Source organism: Thunnus maccoyii, chromosome 3 (assembly GCF_910596095.1).
Source record: "Thunnus maccoyii chromosome 3, fThuMac1.1, whole genome shotgun sequence".
NCBI lineage: Eukaryota > Metazoa > Chordata > Actinopteri > Scombriformes > Scombridae > Thunnus > Thunnus maccoyii.
This window is the reverse complement of record NC_056535.1, coordinates 4,459,725-4,474,955: the sequence shown is the minus strand read 5'-3', so window position 1 is coordinate 4,474,955 and position 15,231 is coordinate 4,459,725. Positions and strand designations below refer to the sequence as shown.

Genomic DNA, 15,231 nt, shown 5'->3' with positions numbered 1-15,231 from the left:
AGTAGCCATCATTCTAACACTGTTACCTTTGTCATGCTTTGCCCATTTGTTCCATGACTCAGCTTCTTTTTAAAACAAGGTTCCCATGGATCCTTAGACAGTCTTAAATTAGATTTTCAGAATTTAAGGTCATAAAATGTCTTATTTTAGATTATGGTAGGTCTTAAATTTTGAGGTGATGCATAGTTGTACTAGAAATATCTCCCCACAGGATTCACTAATTTAAATATAGTTTGGTCTTCAGTCATGACTCAGTCCAGCTCTTTCTTTTCTTTTTCTGGTAATGTTTGAATTGGTTCTCCACAGACCGTCTGCTCTCACCAAGGTAAACAGTACAGATGATGCTCAGCTAAAGACTGTTATATGGAGATACAAAATAATCCAGAAACATATCCCTATTAATATTTGTCAAGTTGATTTCTAGCAAAGCTCATGTGAATTCATTTTGCTGTTGAAATATCTGTCGAGGTTTTAAGCATTACATTTGATTTCAAAGTGTGCAGCAACCCTGCAAACCTTTACAGCACAATAAAACAACTTCACTAAATTGCAAAGACAGTCATGATTTTATATGTCTGTATAACAGCTGATATAGAGAAGTAAGAGCTGATAAGAAGGAGGGTTGATTTTTGAACTGTTTGTGTGTAAAGTCCTTTTTTATTCTTTCCACAACACAAGACTAAATTGCCTTTAAAGGACCATATCAGCATTTTACACGTTTTAGCCCATTTACTACAAATCACTGCAACTTAACATCACAGCTGCCCACTTTGTGAACCATAACTTACATTCATTTGTTCAATATGAAAATCAATTAGAAATTTGTAGTTTTGCAAGTTTTCTAATGCATTAATTTTCATGGTTAATTGTTTGCAATGCAGTTCAGACTCTTCTTCAGTCTGTACTTATCACACAGTTCTAATGTAACATACACGAAGGAATGCAGATTTTTTGGGAATGTGATGGTTTATGCAGCATAAGCAAGTTTCAAGGGTTTCATTGACTGTCACACAGAACAGATATGAATGGGAACCAATGATTGCCTAATAGAAATACAGCAGAAATACAGCCAAACATCTAAAGCTCTAGCATACATTCAAAAATGGTCAGCAAATATATAACATATGCTTAAATTCTACTTAAAAGGTTAATCCCAAAACAGTGATAATCATGTGCCTGATGTGTATTAATAAGTAATAATTTTACATGTTCATGTTGACTTTAAAAACTGAATTACTCTCTTTATTTGAAGACCAAATTTAGAAAACCAAACAGAATCCTCTGAACTACTGCTGGAGTTTATTATTATCAATAATCAAACATTGTGAGGGGTTAAACGGGTTTAAAACAATGTTTAAATCAGCTGGTCTTCTTGCTAAATACTATATGTTTTAAAAAAACAACCTTTAAACTCATTCCAGAGAGTGCTTATTAAGTTTAAGTCAAAATAATATTTTTCTAAATATCAAATCTTGCTGTTCATGGTGATGCCTTAAAGGAGAACTCCACTGATTTTGATGATCAAAGTCTGTATAAAAGTGAAGAAAAGTAGTATAAAGCCTTTTGTGTCTCCAGACGGAGATGCATGATAAATTGACTCAAGTGATGTCACTTGAGTCAGCATCAGTTGGGGCTGAAGACTGTTATGTCGTTGAGTAACATTACAGGAGTGAAATGCTAAATCGGTGGAGTACCTCTAAGATTTCTCTCGGCACAGCTGCCACAGACGTGTTCAATGAGGTCAGCTGCTCTCTGATTTGGATTTAGTCTTGCGGGTTGACGTCCTCATGTGTGGGCTCCTTTTTGGGTCCTTCCTCTGAGTTGGGTCGTGACTTGTTGGACTTCTTGAAAATGGCCAGCTGAGCTTTGTATTCTTTAACCTGAGTCCTCGCCAGACGCAGCTCCTTACGCAGCTCATTGATCTCAGTAATCAGAGTCACATTCTCCTGCAGAGTAGTCAACGGTCACTGTTAAAATATCATTTACTCAGCAAAACTGTGCTCAGATCTGCACCGCAGGAAGAATGCGGCTTTGGCCTTGACATGCTGGAGAGAGCTTGGAAACTATTTCTGCACAAGAAATAAAAAATAAGACTTGTATTATTAACGACTGTGAGTGATTTACCTTCATGATCTTGACGTAGACTTTCTCGTGCTCTTCTGCAGATTTGGCCAGCCTTGTCTTAAGACTAGCAACAGTCCTCTCCAGGTGATCGCGCTGGCGATGAAACGCCCTCTGAATTTCATTGTCAGCACTACTATTCTCCACCTTGGGAACACACACATACAGCTAGAATGAAACCCTGCCCTCTTACAGTGTCATATTGTTGGTGCCACAACCTCCTCGACATCCAATCAGCTGTAAGGGATCTGTATGAGCCACTCACCCCATCAGTCTGAACATACTGGGCATAGATCATCTGTATGCTGTCCTTCAGTTTCCTCGGCTCCTGGATGAAGCCGGCGCAATTATGGAGGTCTGACTTGAGCCGCTGAAGATGTGTCTCCAAATCTTTTACCTGACCAGAGAAAAGATACAAGTGTAAAGCTGGTGAAAGTAGTACAGTGTTGAGTATGTTTTGAATTTAGAAGACTAATGGAATCATCCACATTCTTCAAAGATCATGAAAAATGTTGTGTGTTGTGTAACTGTCAGACGGTAAAATTAATACATAGATTTACAGTGTTATAGTGACTTCATATGGTACACACTCACTTTCTGCATCTCCTTGTACATCTCTTTATCTCTGGTCCTCAGCTTGAGCTTCAGGTCAGAGACGGTGAGCTTCAGCTGAGTGTTGCTCTTGTCCATTTGCACCAGCTCCTCCTCCAGCTGTCAAACAGGACAGACAGCACATCACCGCACACACTGTTTATCCCGACAACTCTGCCAATACGTCCCCAAAACAGTTCACTGAGGTATCATCCTGTCATGTAGTAGTCAAACCTAAGACTCAAATATCAACTATTACCCCAGCAAACATGCCCATGTGGGCCCACTGTGGGTATGTGTGGGTTTACTGAGGGGAAGTGTGGGCAGGGCAACCCCACACTAATCCCACGTGGACCCCATGTAAGCAAGCCTATATGGGGCCCCTCTGTGGGATAGTGAAATGTGGGGCCCCAGTGGGGCCCACACAGCCCACCTGGGCCCACTGGGGCATGTTGCAGGCCCACAGTGGGCCCCCCCTGTGGGACTCATTTTATTCCCACAGTGGCCCCACATGGGTCCCAAAGCGGTATGTTTGCTGGAACAGTGATACCAGTTGTGTCCAAGAAAAGTCAACTCGCTTTACACCTTCATACCACTGAAGTTCCACTTTTTAAGATGCTGTCATTTGTTTTAATAAAATGATCGTTGTTTTTTTTTTAAAAAAAACAGTGAAAAATCTGGATTACCATCTTTGAGCTGACTGAAAATAAAATAAAAACATTACCTCTTCAAATGGATATATACTGTACATGAACTGATTTGTTGCAGTATTCACTGTATTAGTGACTTGTAATGAAATTTGACATACTGTATCTACACAACTGTGGAACTTTTAGCTTTAAATAACTTTACCCCCACCCCCCATATACACTCGCTCACACACACACACACACACCTGATGGATCCTCTCCTTCTTCCCTTTAATGTTATCTTGTTGAGGCTCAGTCTGCTTCTTCAACTCATTCAACTGGAAATCAAGAACAAACCTCAGCTTCTCCAGTTCCTGGTTCTTCCTCTTCAGCCCAGAAATGGTCCTATCCTGAGGAGGGAATTTAGTCAAAGAGGGTATCCAGAGTTATCTTGAGTTTACTTCATTTACTTACTCCCTGCTGTGCTGAACTTGGTGCTGCCTTGTACTGTAGGGAGTGACAGGGACAAGCTGAAGCCTCAAACCAAACCTCCCCACAACGAGCAGATGTATTTGAAACATGAAAAAAATGCAGGCAATAAAAAATGTAACAAATGAAGGAATCAAACTATTGGTAAGCCCTGATCTCAGCCACCTTGTCCTGGTTGGTCTTTTCATGTCCAGAGATCTGCCTCTTCAGGTCCCCGATGTCGCTCTCCAGTGAGCGGATCAACCCTAGCAGCCTCTGCCGCTCCTGCTTTAGCTGGTTTATATCTGTGCATCTCTCATCGATCTGTCGCTGCAGACTGTAGAACTGTAATCACAGCACCGTCCACCAACGAGGAAGAAGAAACAGAGGGTGGGAGATTACATGAGAGACAGTCTAGAAGAAAGAAATAAAAAACATGTTGAATAAGAGATTTGGTCACCTTTTGCGTCATGATACCAGTTTCTCCCTTCAGAGTGGCGTTGGTCTCTTTCTCTGTGTGAAGTTTCTTCTCATACTTGAGTTGGATGTCATGGATCTTCCTCTCCTCATCCTCCTCTACTTGCCTTATGATCTCTTTAAACTCACTGATCTGCTGCTGTGCTTCCTCCTGGCACTGCATGAAATAAAAACGCAGCTATGACTAAATTTAATCGGACACAAGAACTTCACTTGAAACCAGTCTGGTCACTAAAGCGCTGCCACCTCCTCGTGCTCCTCTGTCCTGACTGACCTGAGCCAGCAGCTGAGTCTTGTCCTGCAGTCTGGCCTCGTAGTGCTGTGTGAGCTCCTCCACTGCTTGGCTTTTGCTTTCTGCTGCATCCTTCAGCTGCTTCTCATAGTCCTCCTGCATTCTTTGATATTGTTGCTGCAGTTCCTGGTATCTCTCGTGCTCCACAATCAGCTTCTGGCTGTAGGATAACTCTGCATTTGATTGATGGATAGAAGGACAGACAGATCAGATGATCTGTGTAGAAACAAAGACACAAACCGTGTCTGGATTGTACTGACGTTGATTGTGTCCTCTTACCTAAATCCTTCACTTCTTTTGAGTGTGTCATAGTGACCTCTGAAGATTTCTGCTGGTGCTCATGTGCCTGCTTTTCCATCTCTGTCTTCATGACCTATAATCACAGTAAATGTTATAAATAGACAATAAAGGCCTTAATTATTCCAAAGGCAAAAGCATCCACTGTTCTGAAGCATGGAAGCATGCAAACCCTGAAAATAAAGAGTATATTACTTTTTTATTTCTACAAAAACATACCACTGACAGTAAGGCTTGTTCCAGTGCAGTTTAATGCAAGAATGTGAGTCATAGTAATGAAATACAGGCACTGTTTGTTTTTGGTGAGGCTGTACTAGAGCTAAATGCTCACATCAGCATGCTAACAGGCTCATAAAGCTAATGCTAGCATGTTGATGTTTAGCATGTACTGTTGTTAGTTTTGCAGGTATTTTGTCATGAACTAAAATGAAATGAAAAACAAAAAATGAAATGAAATCTTGATCGATGGCACTAGATGAAAAGTCAGGAGATCAAAGTTTTTACAATTCATCATCTGGGGACCATGAATGTATGAACCAAATTTCACTGAAATCCATCTGGTAGTTGTCAAGATATTTCAATAAAGAACTGAGAAATCCACCTCATGGTGGCACTAGAGGAAAAGTTAGGTCAAGCCTGTAGGATTCATCCTCTTGGGACCATAGTTGTCTTTACAAAGTTGGCCTCAAGATTGTATGAAATTTATAGCATAGCAATCTGTCAAGTAGGTGTTGAGATATTCTAGTCTGGACCAAAGTGGTGGACTGTAGTGCTGTGACTCTGGATAGCGAGTACACAGTAAACAGAGTCTGATAGGTGGCCGGGCCAGAGGACCTGTTGTGTTGTTTTCAGAGCATCTATTTGCTGGGTAAACTTGTCAGAAAGCTCCTTCATCTTCTCATTGTAGTTCATGTCCTTCAGGCTGAGCTGGTACTCGTTCTCCATCTGCAGCTCCTCCAGACGCATCTTCAGCTCCAGCATGTTCTGGGTCTGAATCACACACAAGAGCATATGATGTTAAATGTCACTGTATGTTACTGGCTGATTATTAGAACGTGATTATTGGCTAATTTTATTCCATGTCAGTGGTGTTACTGGTTTTTTTCTCAATGAGATCAGCTGATATGAAATGAACAATTGATTTGAACATTGTTATCTGTATATTATATCATATTTACTGTATATAAATGTATATATGCACAATACACACACACACACATACACACAGGCACCCATGCATTCAGGTTTGACAGTTAGATTGTTTATCCTATGTTATGCTTGATGCTTTATTATGCATACAGTAAATACATTATCTCAAATAAACTCTACGTACTATGTCAATTTGAACTGGAATATCTGGAAACTAAACCACTTGTTTTGCATATACATGTTATATATACACACTGGTCGAGGGTAATGCACTGTATACACCACAGTTTTCTAACTTGATTTAACCTGATTTATTTGTTATTTGTATGTATTGTATTTTTTCACTTATCTGCACACTGTCTGAGCTGCTGTTTCTGCTGCTGCTGTAATGCTACATTTCTCCTGATGATCAATAAAGTTATATTACTTATATTTACATTAGTGGCCTTAACAGGATATTTGTTTTTTAGTCACAGCATGTGCCAACTCTCCCAAGATGTTTCCCTATACTCTGTGTGTATGAGAAAAATGGCAATAAATAAATATATAATATTATAGAAATAATAAATAAATACAAATAAATGTTTTTTAAATTCATGTTGATATACTCTCTGCAACTTAGGGGTTGGGGTTAGCCTAATGATATCAAGTGGAGTTAAAATTCCAATATTACACATGTAGTTGTTTTTTTTAAGGCTGATTCTGGTATTTGTTTGATTCTGTTTAGTATCTTAAACATTAAAAAATGAATAAATTAAAAGAAATTTATTTTTTTTAAATACTCAGAAAATTTTGGTTGGTAGCTGGTGTGTTGGGGGTATTTGGACTCTTTGCAGTATTTTTACAATCCTCTGGTTTCTTCCACATAATAACATAGTAAGTAATGATTTCTATGTCTATCTACATTTTATTTAGCTGTAGCTAATGGCTGTGATGGTTTGATCCATAATAAGAAGCCTTGTATTGCAATAATGTTCATGCAAAGGGTGTAGGCTTTTATCAATATATGAGTCATGACTCAGCTAGATTTCAGTCATACTGGTGCAACCAATAAAAATTAAAGTGACACTGCAGATTTCAAGCATATGTAGAGTACATAGGTTAAATGTTGGCAGTCTGGAGCCCTGATGCAGAAAAACAGACAGACCTTCTCCTCAAGGTCCGACTTAGTGATGAGGATCTCTTCAGTGTGGATGATCTGCTTGTGGCTCTTCAGGCCTCGGCCCTCCTTATCGATGATCTTCCACATCGACAGGCAGCCGTCTTCAGACACTGTCAGCAGGAACTGATCGTCGAATGTGATCGCCATCTGAGGACACAAAGTTAGCCGACTGACTTTTGCAGTTTCTTATCATTGTCATATAGTGGTTGATGATAGGACAATTCATTTCTTGCTATCAAAAAATCCAATAGAATTAGATAACATATTCAGTATTTTCCACGTGAATGTGAATGTGGACCTGGCATATGGGGACCCCTGATACTCCAAAAGTATAAAAGCATTTAGTCCTACTCCAGTTAATCTAACTCCTTTTCGCTCATGTGGAGATGATAACAGTACTGTAACTTCTGTGTAAAAATATGTTATACTATAAATGAAATAAAATTACAAGAAAGCCACACAAAGCCTGAAATGTTATTACTAGATAGAACACATAGACATTAGTCACTAACATTAGCATTTTAACATTAGCAAGGTGAGGCAAAAAACCATATTCCAACTTAATGCTAACTCTGAACGTTAGTCAGCTAAAGTGCTGTTATAGATTAGCTTGTTGTATACGGTGATTTTGTGTTTGCCAATGAAATACCGTTACTTTTTCATCCTTCGTGGGAAAGGGTTACAAAATATTGGGAAATATGTTATGTTTAAATATTTTGGGGAGTATTTTATACTGTTTTAAGCTAGTAATAATAGGGAGATGACAGGAAACGAGGGGAGAGCATTGGGGAATTGGAGCTAAACTACAGACGTTGCAGTTGTGTAACATGCATAGGCTATCAGGATGCCCCATGTTTCTATATTTCATTTATACCTTTTGAAGACAGTATGAGTTTAAGCACACATAATTCACTGAAATCAAACAGTGACATTGACAACAGAGCATATACTGTATATTATATTAGAATCTGTTTCACGTGGTTTTAGAGGGCTAGCATAAGTGTTAGCTGTCCAACAGGCTACGATCACCTGTATTTCATATTTCTTTCACACTTTACATACTACAAGAAAGAATATTTAGCTTGTTTTTTAGTGACAAAAACATTATGTTAACGCTACTTAAAGTTTCTAACAGGGAAACATAAGCATTTTCAAATCTGGTTAAATAAAAGAAAAAAAGACCACTGATGAGAGTGATCTCATTTTTGGGAACCCCAAAAAAAGCGATACACCTCATGTCTGGGGACCACACACTGTTCTCAGACCCTTCTTTTATTTTCTGCTCTAATATTCAGTATAAAAACACAGTAATGTCATTAAAATCTGTCTCAGATACCATACAGGTTTCTGCTTCTCTGTCAGTGTAGGACAAGACAGTGAGCTGTGCATCTGACGTCCATACCCACCTTGGAGACAGGGCCACAGTGGGCCTGGTACATGATCCACTCCTTCTGGATGGGTAACGGGTATTTAATGGCCCTGATGGTACCACTGGAGGTCCCGGTGAAGACGACCCTACCAGAGTGAGACACTGCCACAGCTGTGTGAGCTACATCATCAGCAGGGACCTCCCTCAGGATCTGTGGAACCAGATGATCACCTGAACTCTTTAATTAAATTATCTCAAAAAGACATTGACAGATATTTATATTTCATATTTAATGCAGTATGTACCATAAAATGTAACATATACCATATTATTCCAAATCATATATCAGAACGTCTAATATTTAGTCATCTAAATGTAGCCCACAATATTTGTTGACTTAAGGTGTCACATTAACCTACTTGGTAACCACTTTAGGAGACATTTAATTGGTTTCTTTCTGTTTTGAAATGCATTTATTTTAACATTTGCATTTACTTTACCTCATATTTAAAACCATTTCGTTCCATTTAGATCATACTCACATATGCAACATATCACATATGTTCTTATTTTTGATGCTGTTTACTTCCATGTTTCATTAACATTTTTTGTTTGTATTTGTATACAGTTTGTGTATACATACTTGTTTTTCTCACTTTTATTAATTGTTACTTGTTAATTAATTCCCTATCTTGGTAGTTTTGTGCAAATGATTATTTTATTTTGTCTGCATTGTCTGTCATTGTCTATATTTGTGTGCTATTCTAAGATGACATGAGTTTTATTTATGTTAATTGGTACAGGGACAAGTAAATAGTATGAACTTATGCCACATATCACAGCATTCATAGCCTAAGCTAGTTTGCAATGCCCGTCCCTAGATGGGTTTTTTAAAAATACATCAGTAAAATACATATGAAACTGCACAAGACTCAACAATACACATACAAACATATACAGTTGAACTGAATTAGTCACATACTAAACCTGCCTTGAACCTTCTCGCTTTATAGCAATAGATACATTTGGCCGGTGTGTATTTTGTGTGATGTTGCAGAATTGTTGGCAACTATTGGTAATTGTTGGTTTGGATTGTTTAATTCAAATACTGAAAAGCTTGAAACAGATTTAAGCAACTAGCAATTCAGCTTCTTGAAACTAAACTTTTTTGCAAAGTAATAGTAGGCTCAACTCTGCCCATTGTAAATTTTTATACGTTTTCTGGTTGAGAGTTTACAGAAAGTCTAATGAAAACTCTTTCAGGAAGTGATTTGACAACTGCTTTTAAAAAGTCTTGAACAATTCAATACACTTTTGCTCTAGGTGGAAACTCAACAGGACAGATACAGTAGTGTGCTGATGACCAATGACCTGACAGTCTTGGATTTCCTTCAAGGTGAGGTCTGTTCCCACAGCCAGGATGGTCCTGCAGTCTGAAGAGAAGGCAACATCTGTGTAGCTGCAGGACTTGAGGACACTCTCTGATCCTCGCTTGCCGGTCTGTGTGTTCCACTCGTACACCGCGCCATCCATCCCACATGACACCAGCCGGCTGTCGTCCAGGCTCCATTCAATGGCACGCACCTAAAACACGGAAACAAAACATCCTGTTCAGCAATGTGAGGGACAAATATTAGCAGAGTTAGGTTTTAGTGAGGTGGAGCCTGACTCACCTTTCCATTGTGCCCCTTCAGATTGAGGATGTTCTCAAAAGAGGTGACGGAGTAGATGTGAATGACGTTTCCATTAACAGCTGCAAACATGTGGCCGCCGTGGCTGAAAGCACACTAGGGGTGTGGAGAGACAGAAAGAGATAATGAGTGCTGTAGTTTCAACGATTTAATCAACACACACTCAGTATACCCCACCTCTCTACAGCCGCGCACAGTGAACTCCTTGAAGGTGCGGATGTCATCGATAAGCAGGTTCATGAGCCTGAGTTTGTCTGAAAAGCCCACCATTATGAAGAGGCCAGTGGGGTGCAGAGCCACGCTGTACGCCTCCTCCTGGAACTCTTTGTACAGCTCCAAAACTCTGGTGATGCAACGGCAACAAAGAAACACAGTAGTAATGCATACATGACATTGAAACCAGGTCTTGATAAGTCACTTTGCTAAATCAAGTTTTAATACCAGCAGTGTTCAAAGGTTACTGCTCCTCTACAAGCAGAACCAGGCATGTAGGTTTAGTTTCAGAAGTGAATGAGCCAATCATGTTTAGTTTCCTTGATAGAGGCCTGATACTTAAAGGCAGGATGAGTAGGATTTATCGGTTACAGTTTGTAAACACAACATTCAAAGTCGTCCCCTCCTCCCCAGCTCAATGACACCAGAAGTGCTACACTGCAGTGCAGCGCTATGTTGCCTCATAGAGTCCCAACCTCACACCCTGCGTGCTGCCACTGGCTGGGGGCTACACACCCACTGCCAAAAGATTGATGCCTAGAAATCCCGAACACAGCAAAATAAGAAAATACAGGCAGAGGGCAGGGTCTCTGCAGATGCAGACACCACCACACACTTCTAGTGGGTCATAAGTGATTGATTGAGAGGGAATATTTTTGTATGAGTCTATGTTTTTTAGGAAAATCCTACTTATTCTGCCTTTAATAACATTATATTTGCATATTCACTAGAAAGAGCGATGTCTGTCTCTGCCTTATCTTTCACTGATTCGATAGTTACATTTTTGTGTCTAAATAAAAATATTTAAAAGCATTCTGAGAAGGTGTTTTTTTAAGCCCTGAGTGCTGTCTGCAGGCTTCCTCTCTTGCTGCACACAGTCGAAACAATCTCCAGCCACCCATTTGCCTCTAGCAAAAACCTGTATGTAGCCTGAGAGGTGAAACTCAGGGCACATAAAGTTCTCGCTGTACCACCCACACACCCGCCAGATGAACATTGTACATCATCTTGATTATGTCAGCTGGACAGTAAGAGGATAAAGTTCAGAGAGGTTTTACTGAGGAAATTAACCTGAAACTATAAAAGGAAATGACGCCTTTGAGCATAACTATGACACTTCCAGGTTATGACTCCCTCATTCAGCAATATACATAGAAACCTGTTGGATTTGCATCGGTATGACTGCAACAACCATACCTTAGACTGCATAAGGCAATAAAGAGAACACATCACTCGACATGGACATAAGAACAAAGGGCTTGGGTGTGATTTTGTCTCTTACTTTGTTTCGTAGTTCCAGATGCGGACAGAGTGGTCCAGAGAGCTGGTGGCTACGAAGGGCTTCCGAATGCAGACAGACAAACCCGTGATGGACTTCGAGTGGAAGGACTGGGACAGGAACTCAAAATGTAGCTGTTCCTTCTGGTAGAAAAGTTCAAAAAATTCAGAGTCAACCTAAGAATCTATCTGAGTGACATGAAGGGGAAGTGAATGATAATTAAAGAAAGAAAGAAAGACAGAAATGGCTTATTGCTGGAAGGAAAACTGCTCTGACTTTATTGTTTGGTTTAGTGTTGACTGTACCTTGTTCATTTCAGTTAAGAACAGGCTGATGCTGTACAGCTGTCCTCTGTCTGTGCTGATGGCCAGCATCTCCTCTGCTGGACTGATGCACATGGTGTCAATCTCCTGGCATTCTGCCGGGGTCAACTCATTGTTGCATGGGTCTGGAGGGATCTGACACAAATTCATGCATGCACATACATATGATTACTTTGAAAGATACACTATTCCTACAGTGCCACTGTTCCCTGTATGCATAAACACTTACCTGTATCTCCCTGCTCTTTCTATAACTGTCCTCCTCTGTCTTTTCAAACAGACAGACTGAGCCAGGACCCATAGAACATGCGAAGCCCTTGGAGTAGGACAGAATGGCTGTGATGCGAGACACAGCGGGGCCCTCATCCATGTCTGTGTCTTTGATCTTCTTCATCTCAACTTGCCTATGCAGTGAAGTAATGAAATATATGACAGGCAGATTCAGCAAAAACATACTGATCAGTCAAGGATGCACCAAAACCATGATGATAACTCACATGAAGTAAAGTTGGCTAGGCCCAACATTATCATTGTTTTGTGTGTTATATCATCATTATTTTCAGTCAAATGTTTCCATTAATTTGTTAGGTATTTTTTAATAATTGAATACATTGGTTGTTATGTGTGGTTTGTTCTGGTTTACAGGTTTATGATCTGTTAGAAGGATCAGCCACTCTATATGTTGTCAGTTGATCTGTCTGGGTTGTTGGGGGTAGATCAGCTGCTCAATTACGAAGAGTGGAAGCAGGGGCGCATTCAGTCTGAAAACCACGTGCACTGTTTTGCTACAGTTTGCAGGTTGAACAACATGTTTCCTCGAAACGGTGTGAAATGGCGAGCAATGGGCTTTAAGGTATGTTTTCTCTCGTTTGGCGGATGTGTCACCCAGCCAATCAGCAGCGCCGTGTATAAACCCCGCCATATTAAAAAGGCGTAAATAAATGTTTTGCTATGTTTTGTCAGGGCTGAATGCACCTCTGGTTTGCATCATCAGCTCCTCTTAGCAGTGAGGGACTGGGCATTGTTAGGATGAGGGGAAGTAAAACTGTTCTGTAGTAAATGACATTTGTGCACTTATGAATAATTTGTGTGCTTATAGTGGATTGTGACTGTCAACAGTAACATAAAAATAAAAATAAAGTGTTGTGTGATGTTCTGTATGCTTTGAAAGCCTACTATCAGGGTAGCTCACCCCCATACTTACCTGAGCAGGTGGTTTGCTCCATTTAGGTGAGGAGGAGGAGAAGGTAACATACCATTCAGTGGCCAATCAAGAAGAGAGTAGGTGGCAGCGTGCTGTGAGGCTGCAGATTTTATTTGTTTGTTCCTATGGCTTAAGTTATTTTTCCTGGGATTCATTTTACTGTTTAATTAATATTTTTGTTAATAAATATCACTATTTGTACACATACTCTGCTTTTTTGAATGATTTTTAAAATTGTAGTTATTACTTTCAAATAAAGTCATAATATTTTGAAAGCAAATTTATATTTACTAATATTTTGCATGTTGCAGTTGTTTATGTGTTGACCACAGGAGTTTTTAATGTCTTTACCTCCAAAAGTGAAAATCCAAGTTGACATCTTTTGTCCATGTTTTAGTCTGCGCTGTCAGATTGATTCAAGTCATATTTGCTGAAGTTAAACAGCTGATTTGTTGCACACTTTTTTATGATATGTTTTTCATGTTTGGGCTTGGGGAGGATATACAGTCATTGCAAGTCTAAAGGCTAAAAGCTAAGTGAGGTCACACGTTATTGGTGTTTAAGTCAAAAGAAAGTTGCGAGACTTGTTTGATTTCGTCACGTCTAAAGTCTTCCGATCATCTGATTTGAGTCCAGTCTTGTAAGTAGAAAGCTTGTTAGTGGGATCAATTCATTGGATTTGTTGAGAACAAGAAAAATAAAGAATCACCAGCCTTATTATTTATGTAAACTGAGACATACATATGTTGATACAGTATCAATGTGGTTCAACTTCTGACCTGTCAGAGTGCCCCTGCTCGGGCTTAGTGGCCGTTTTAATCTCTCTTCGCAGGTCTCCAGACTCAAACACCAGCAGCCTGCCTGTGTCCGTCCCAGCGATCACCCGCTCTGCAGTCATCCAGGTGTGGCACAGGAAGTTGATAGACTCCACCTTTGGGAAGCTGCACTGTTTCAGGGCTCCCTCTGAGTAACGGAACAACTTGAACACACCAGTTCCACTCACACAGAGCTGCATGTTGTTGTAAGGGTTGAAGCTGACCTGATGGGAAATCATTAAAATGATCTAATAAATGCACGTTCAAGTGTTGGAGGGTGCACTGACACCACATGAATGACTCACCTGAGTAACAGGATTATACGGGTTACTGGTCTTCACTGTGGCCAGGACTTTCTGTTTTTCCCAAAGCCAGAAGATCAGCATCCACTCTGAACCACCCGTTTGGCCAATCAGGTACTTGGAATCAGGAGAGAAAGCCATGCATACAAACTCTTCAACAAGCATGTCTCCTGCAGTCAGAACTTTTTTCCTTCTGCCCTGTGCATGCTGCAGGTCAAAGACTGTGATGCTGGCTTTCTCTCCACACTCTGACACTGCCAGGTAACGCCTGTTGGCACTGATGGCCAGAGCACGCATGCCCTGGCTTTTCTCTGAACCTGGAGAGACAACACAAACGGCAATAAACAACAGAACATTATAAAAATAAAATGAGATACCACATGGCATAAACAGGAACTAACCGATGAATACAACATTAGCAAGGTTCCTTAAAAGAAGTTTGACTGTTTCAAAACCATTTCATTATTGCAAAGACGAAGTCAAACACTTAATAGTAAGTCAACCTACCTGGAATGAACCTTTGACATCTTTGGACGGTGTTGTAGCACACACAGTTGTTTCCACTGGGAAAGACCACAGTCTGCTCATCGAAAAAACATAAATTGTTTGTAACACCTGTCCGTAGACCGAAGATGAAGTGGGACTGAGCAACTACTGTGGCCATTTTTGTGGAGTTTTGAGTTGTTTTTAATCTGCGAACAGACTTACAAACCTACAAAGACTTTTCACACATAACGAATACCTCTACCAATATACATTTATTTAGTTCTGAAAGCCAGAAAGGAGCACATGCGACCAAGTAAAGAAGACACTGGAAAAGGTATGCCACTGTGCTATGAGTCACGTCGC

The 15,231-nt window shown here is 40.0% G+C and overlaps 1 protein-coding gene across 1 annotated transcript; it reads right to left on the bottom strand.

The window, feature by feature from the left end:
• Positions 1 to 265: 265 nt before the first annotated feature.
• Positions 266 to 15,201, bottom strand: cfap57 (cilia and flagella associated protein 57). The gene is made up of 21 exons (XM_042402448.1): positions 14,890 to 15,201; positions 14,386 to 14,699; positions 14,045 to 14,304; positions 12,291 to 12,465; positions 12,044 to 12,196; positions 11,742 to 11,881; positions 10,424 to 10,589; positions 10,229 to 10,342; positions 9,927 to 10,139; positions 8,593 to 8,766; positions 7,172 to 7,333; positions 5,710 to 5,865; positions 4,858 to 4,951; positions 4,561 to 4,751; positions 4,270 to 4,443; positions 3,996 to 4,154; positions 3,608 to 3,751; positions 2,716 to 2,832; positions 2,387 to 2,518; positions 2,125 to 2,268; positions 266 to 1,946 (listed from the first exon to the last, which is right to left on the bottom strand). Exons 1-21 carry the CDS (start codon positions 15,044 to 15,046, stop codon positions 1,764 to 1,766), a joined length of 3,522 nt encoding a protein of 1,173 aa, XP_042258382.1. The 5' UTR covers positions 15,047 to 15,201; the 3' UTR covers positions 266 to 1,763.
• Between the last annotated feature and the right edge of the window lie 30 nt (positions 15,202 to 15,231).

What these genes read in the sequence shown, in the direction of transcription:
- cfap57 (XM_042402448.1), bottom strand. Translation starts at nt 15,046, where the DNA reads ATGGCCACAGTAGTTGCTCAGTCCCACTTCATCTTCGGTCTACGGACA. An exon ending in GAAAGAGCAGGGAGATACAG is followed by an intron (nt 12,197 to 12,290) that starts GTAAGTGTTTAT and finishes AATTTGTGTCAG; the next exon opens with ATCCCTCCAGACCCATGCAA. An exon ending in AGTCGGACCTTGAGGAGAAG is followed by an intron (nt 5,866 to 7,171) that starts GTCTGTCTGTTT and finishes TGTGTGATTCAG; the next exon opens with ACCCAGAACATGCTGGAGCT.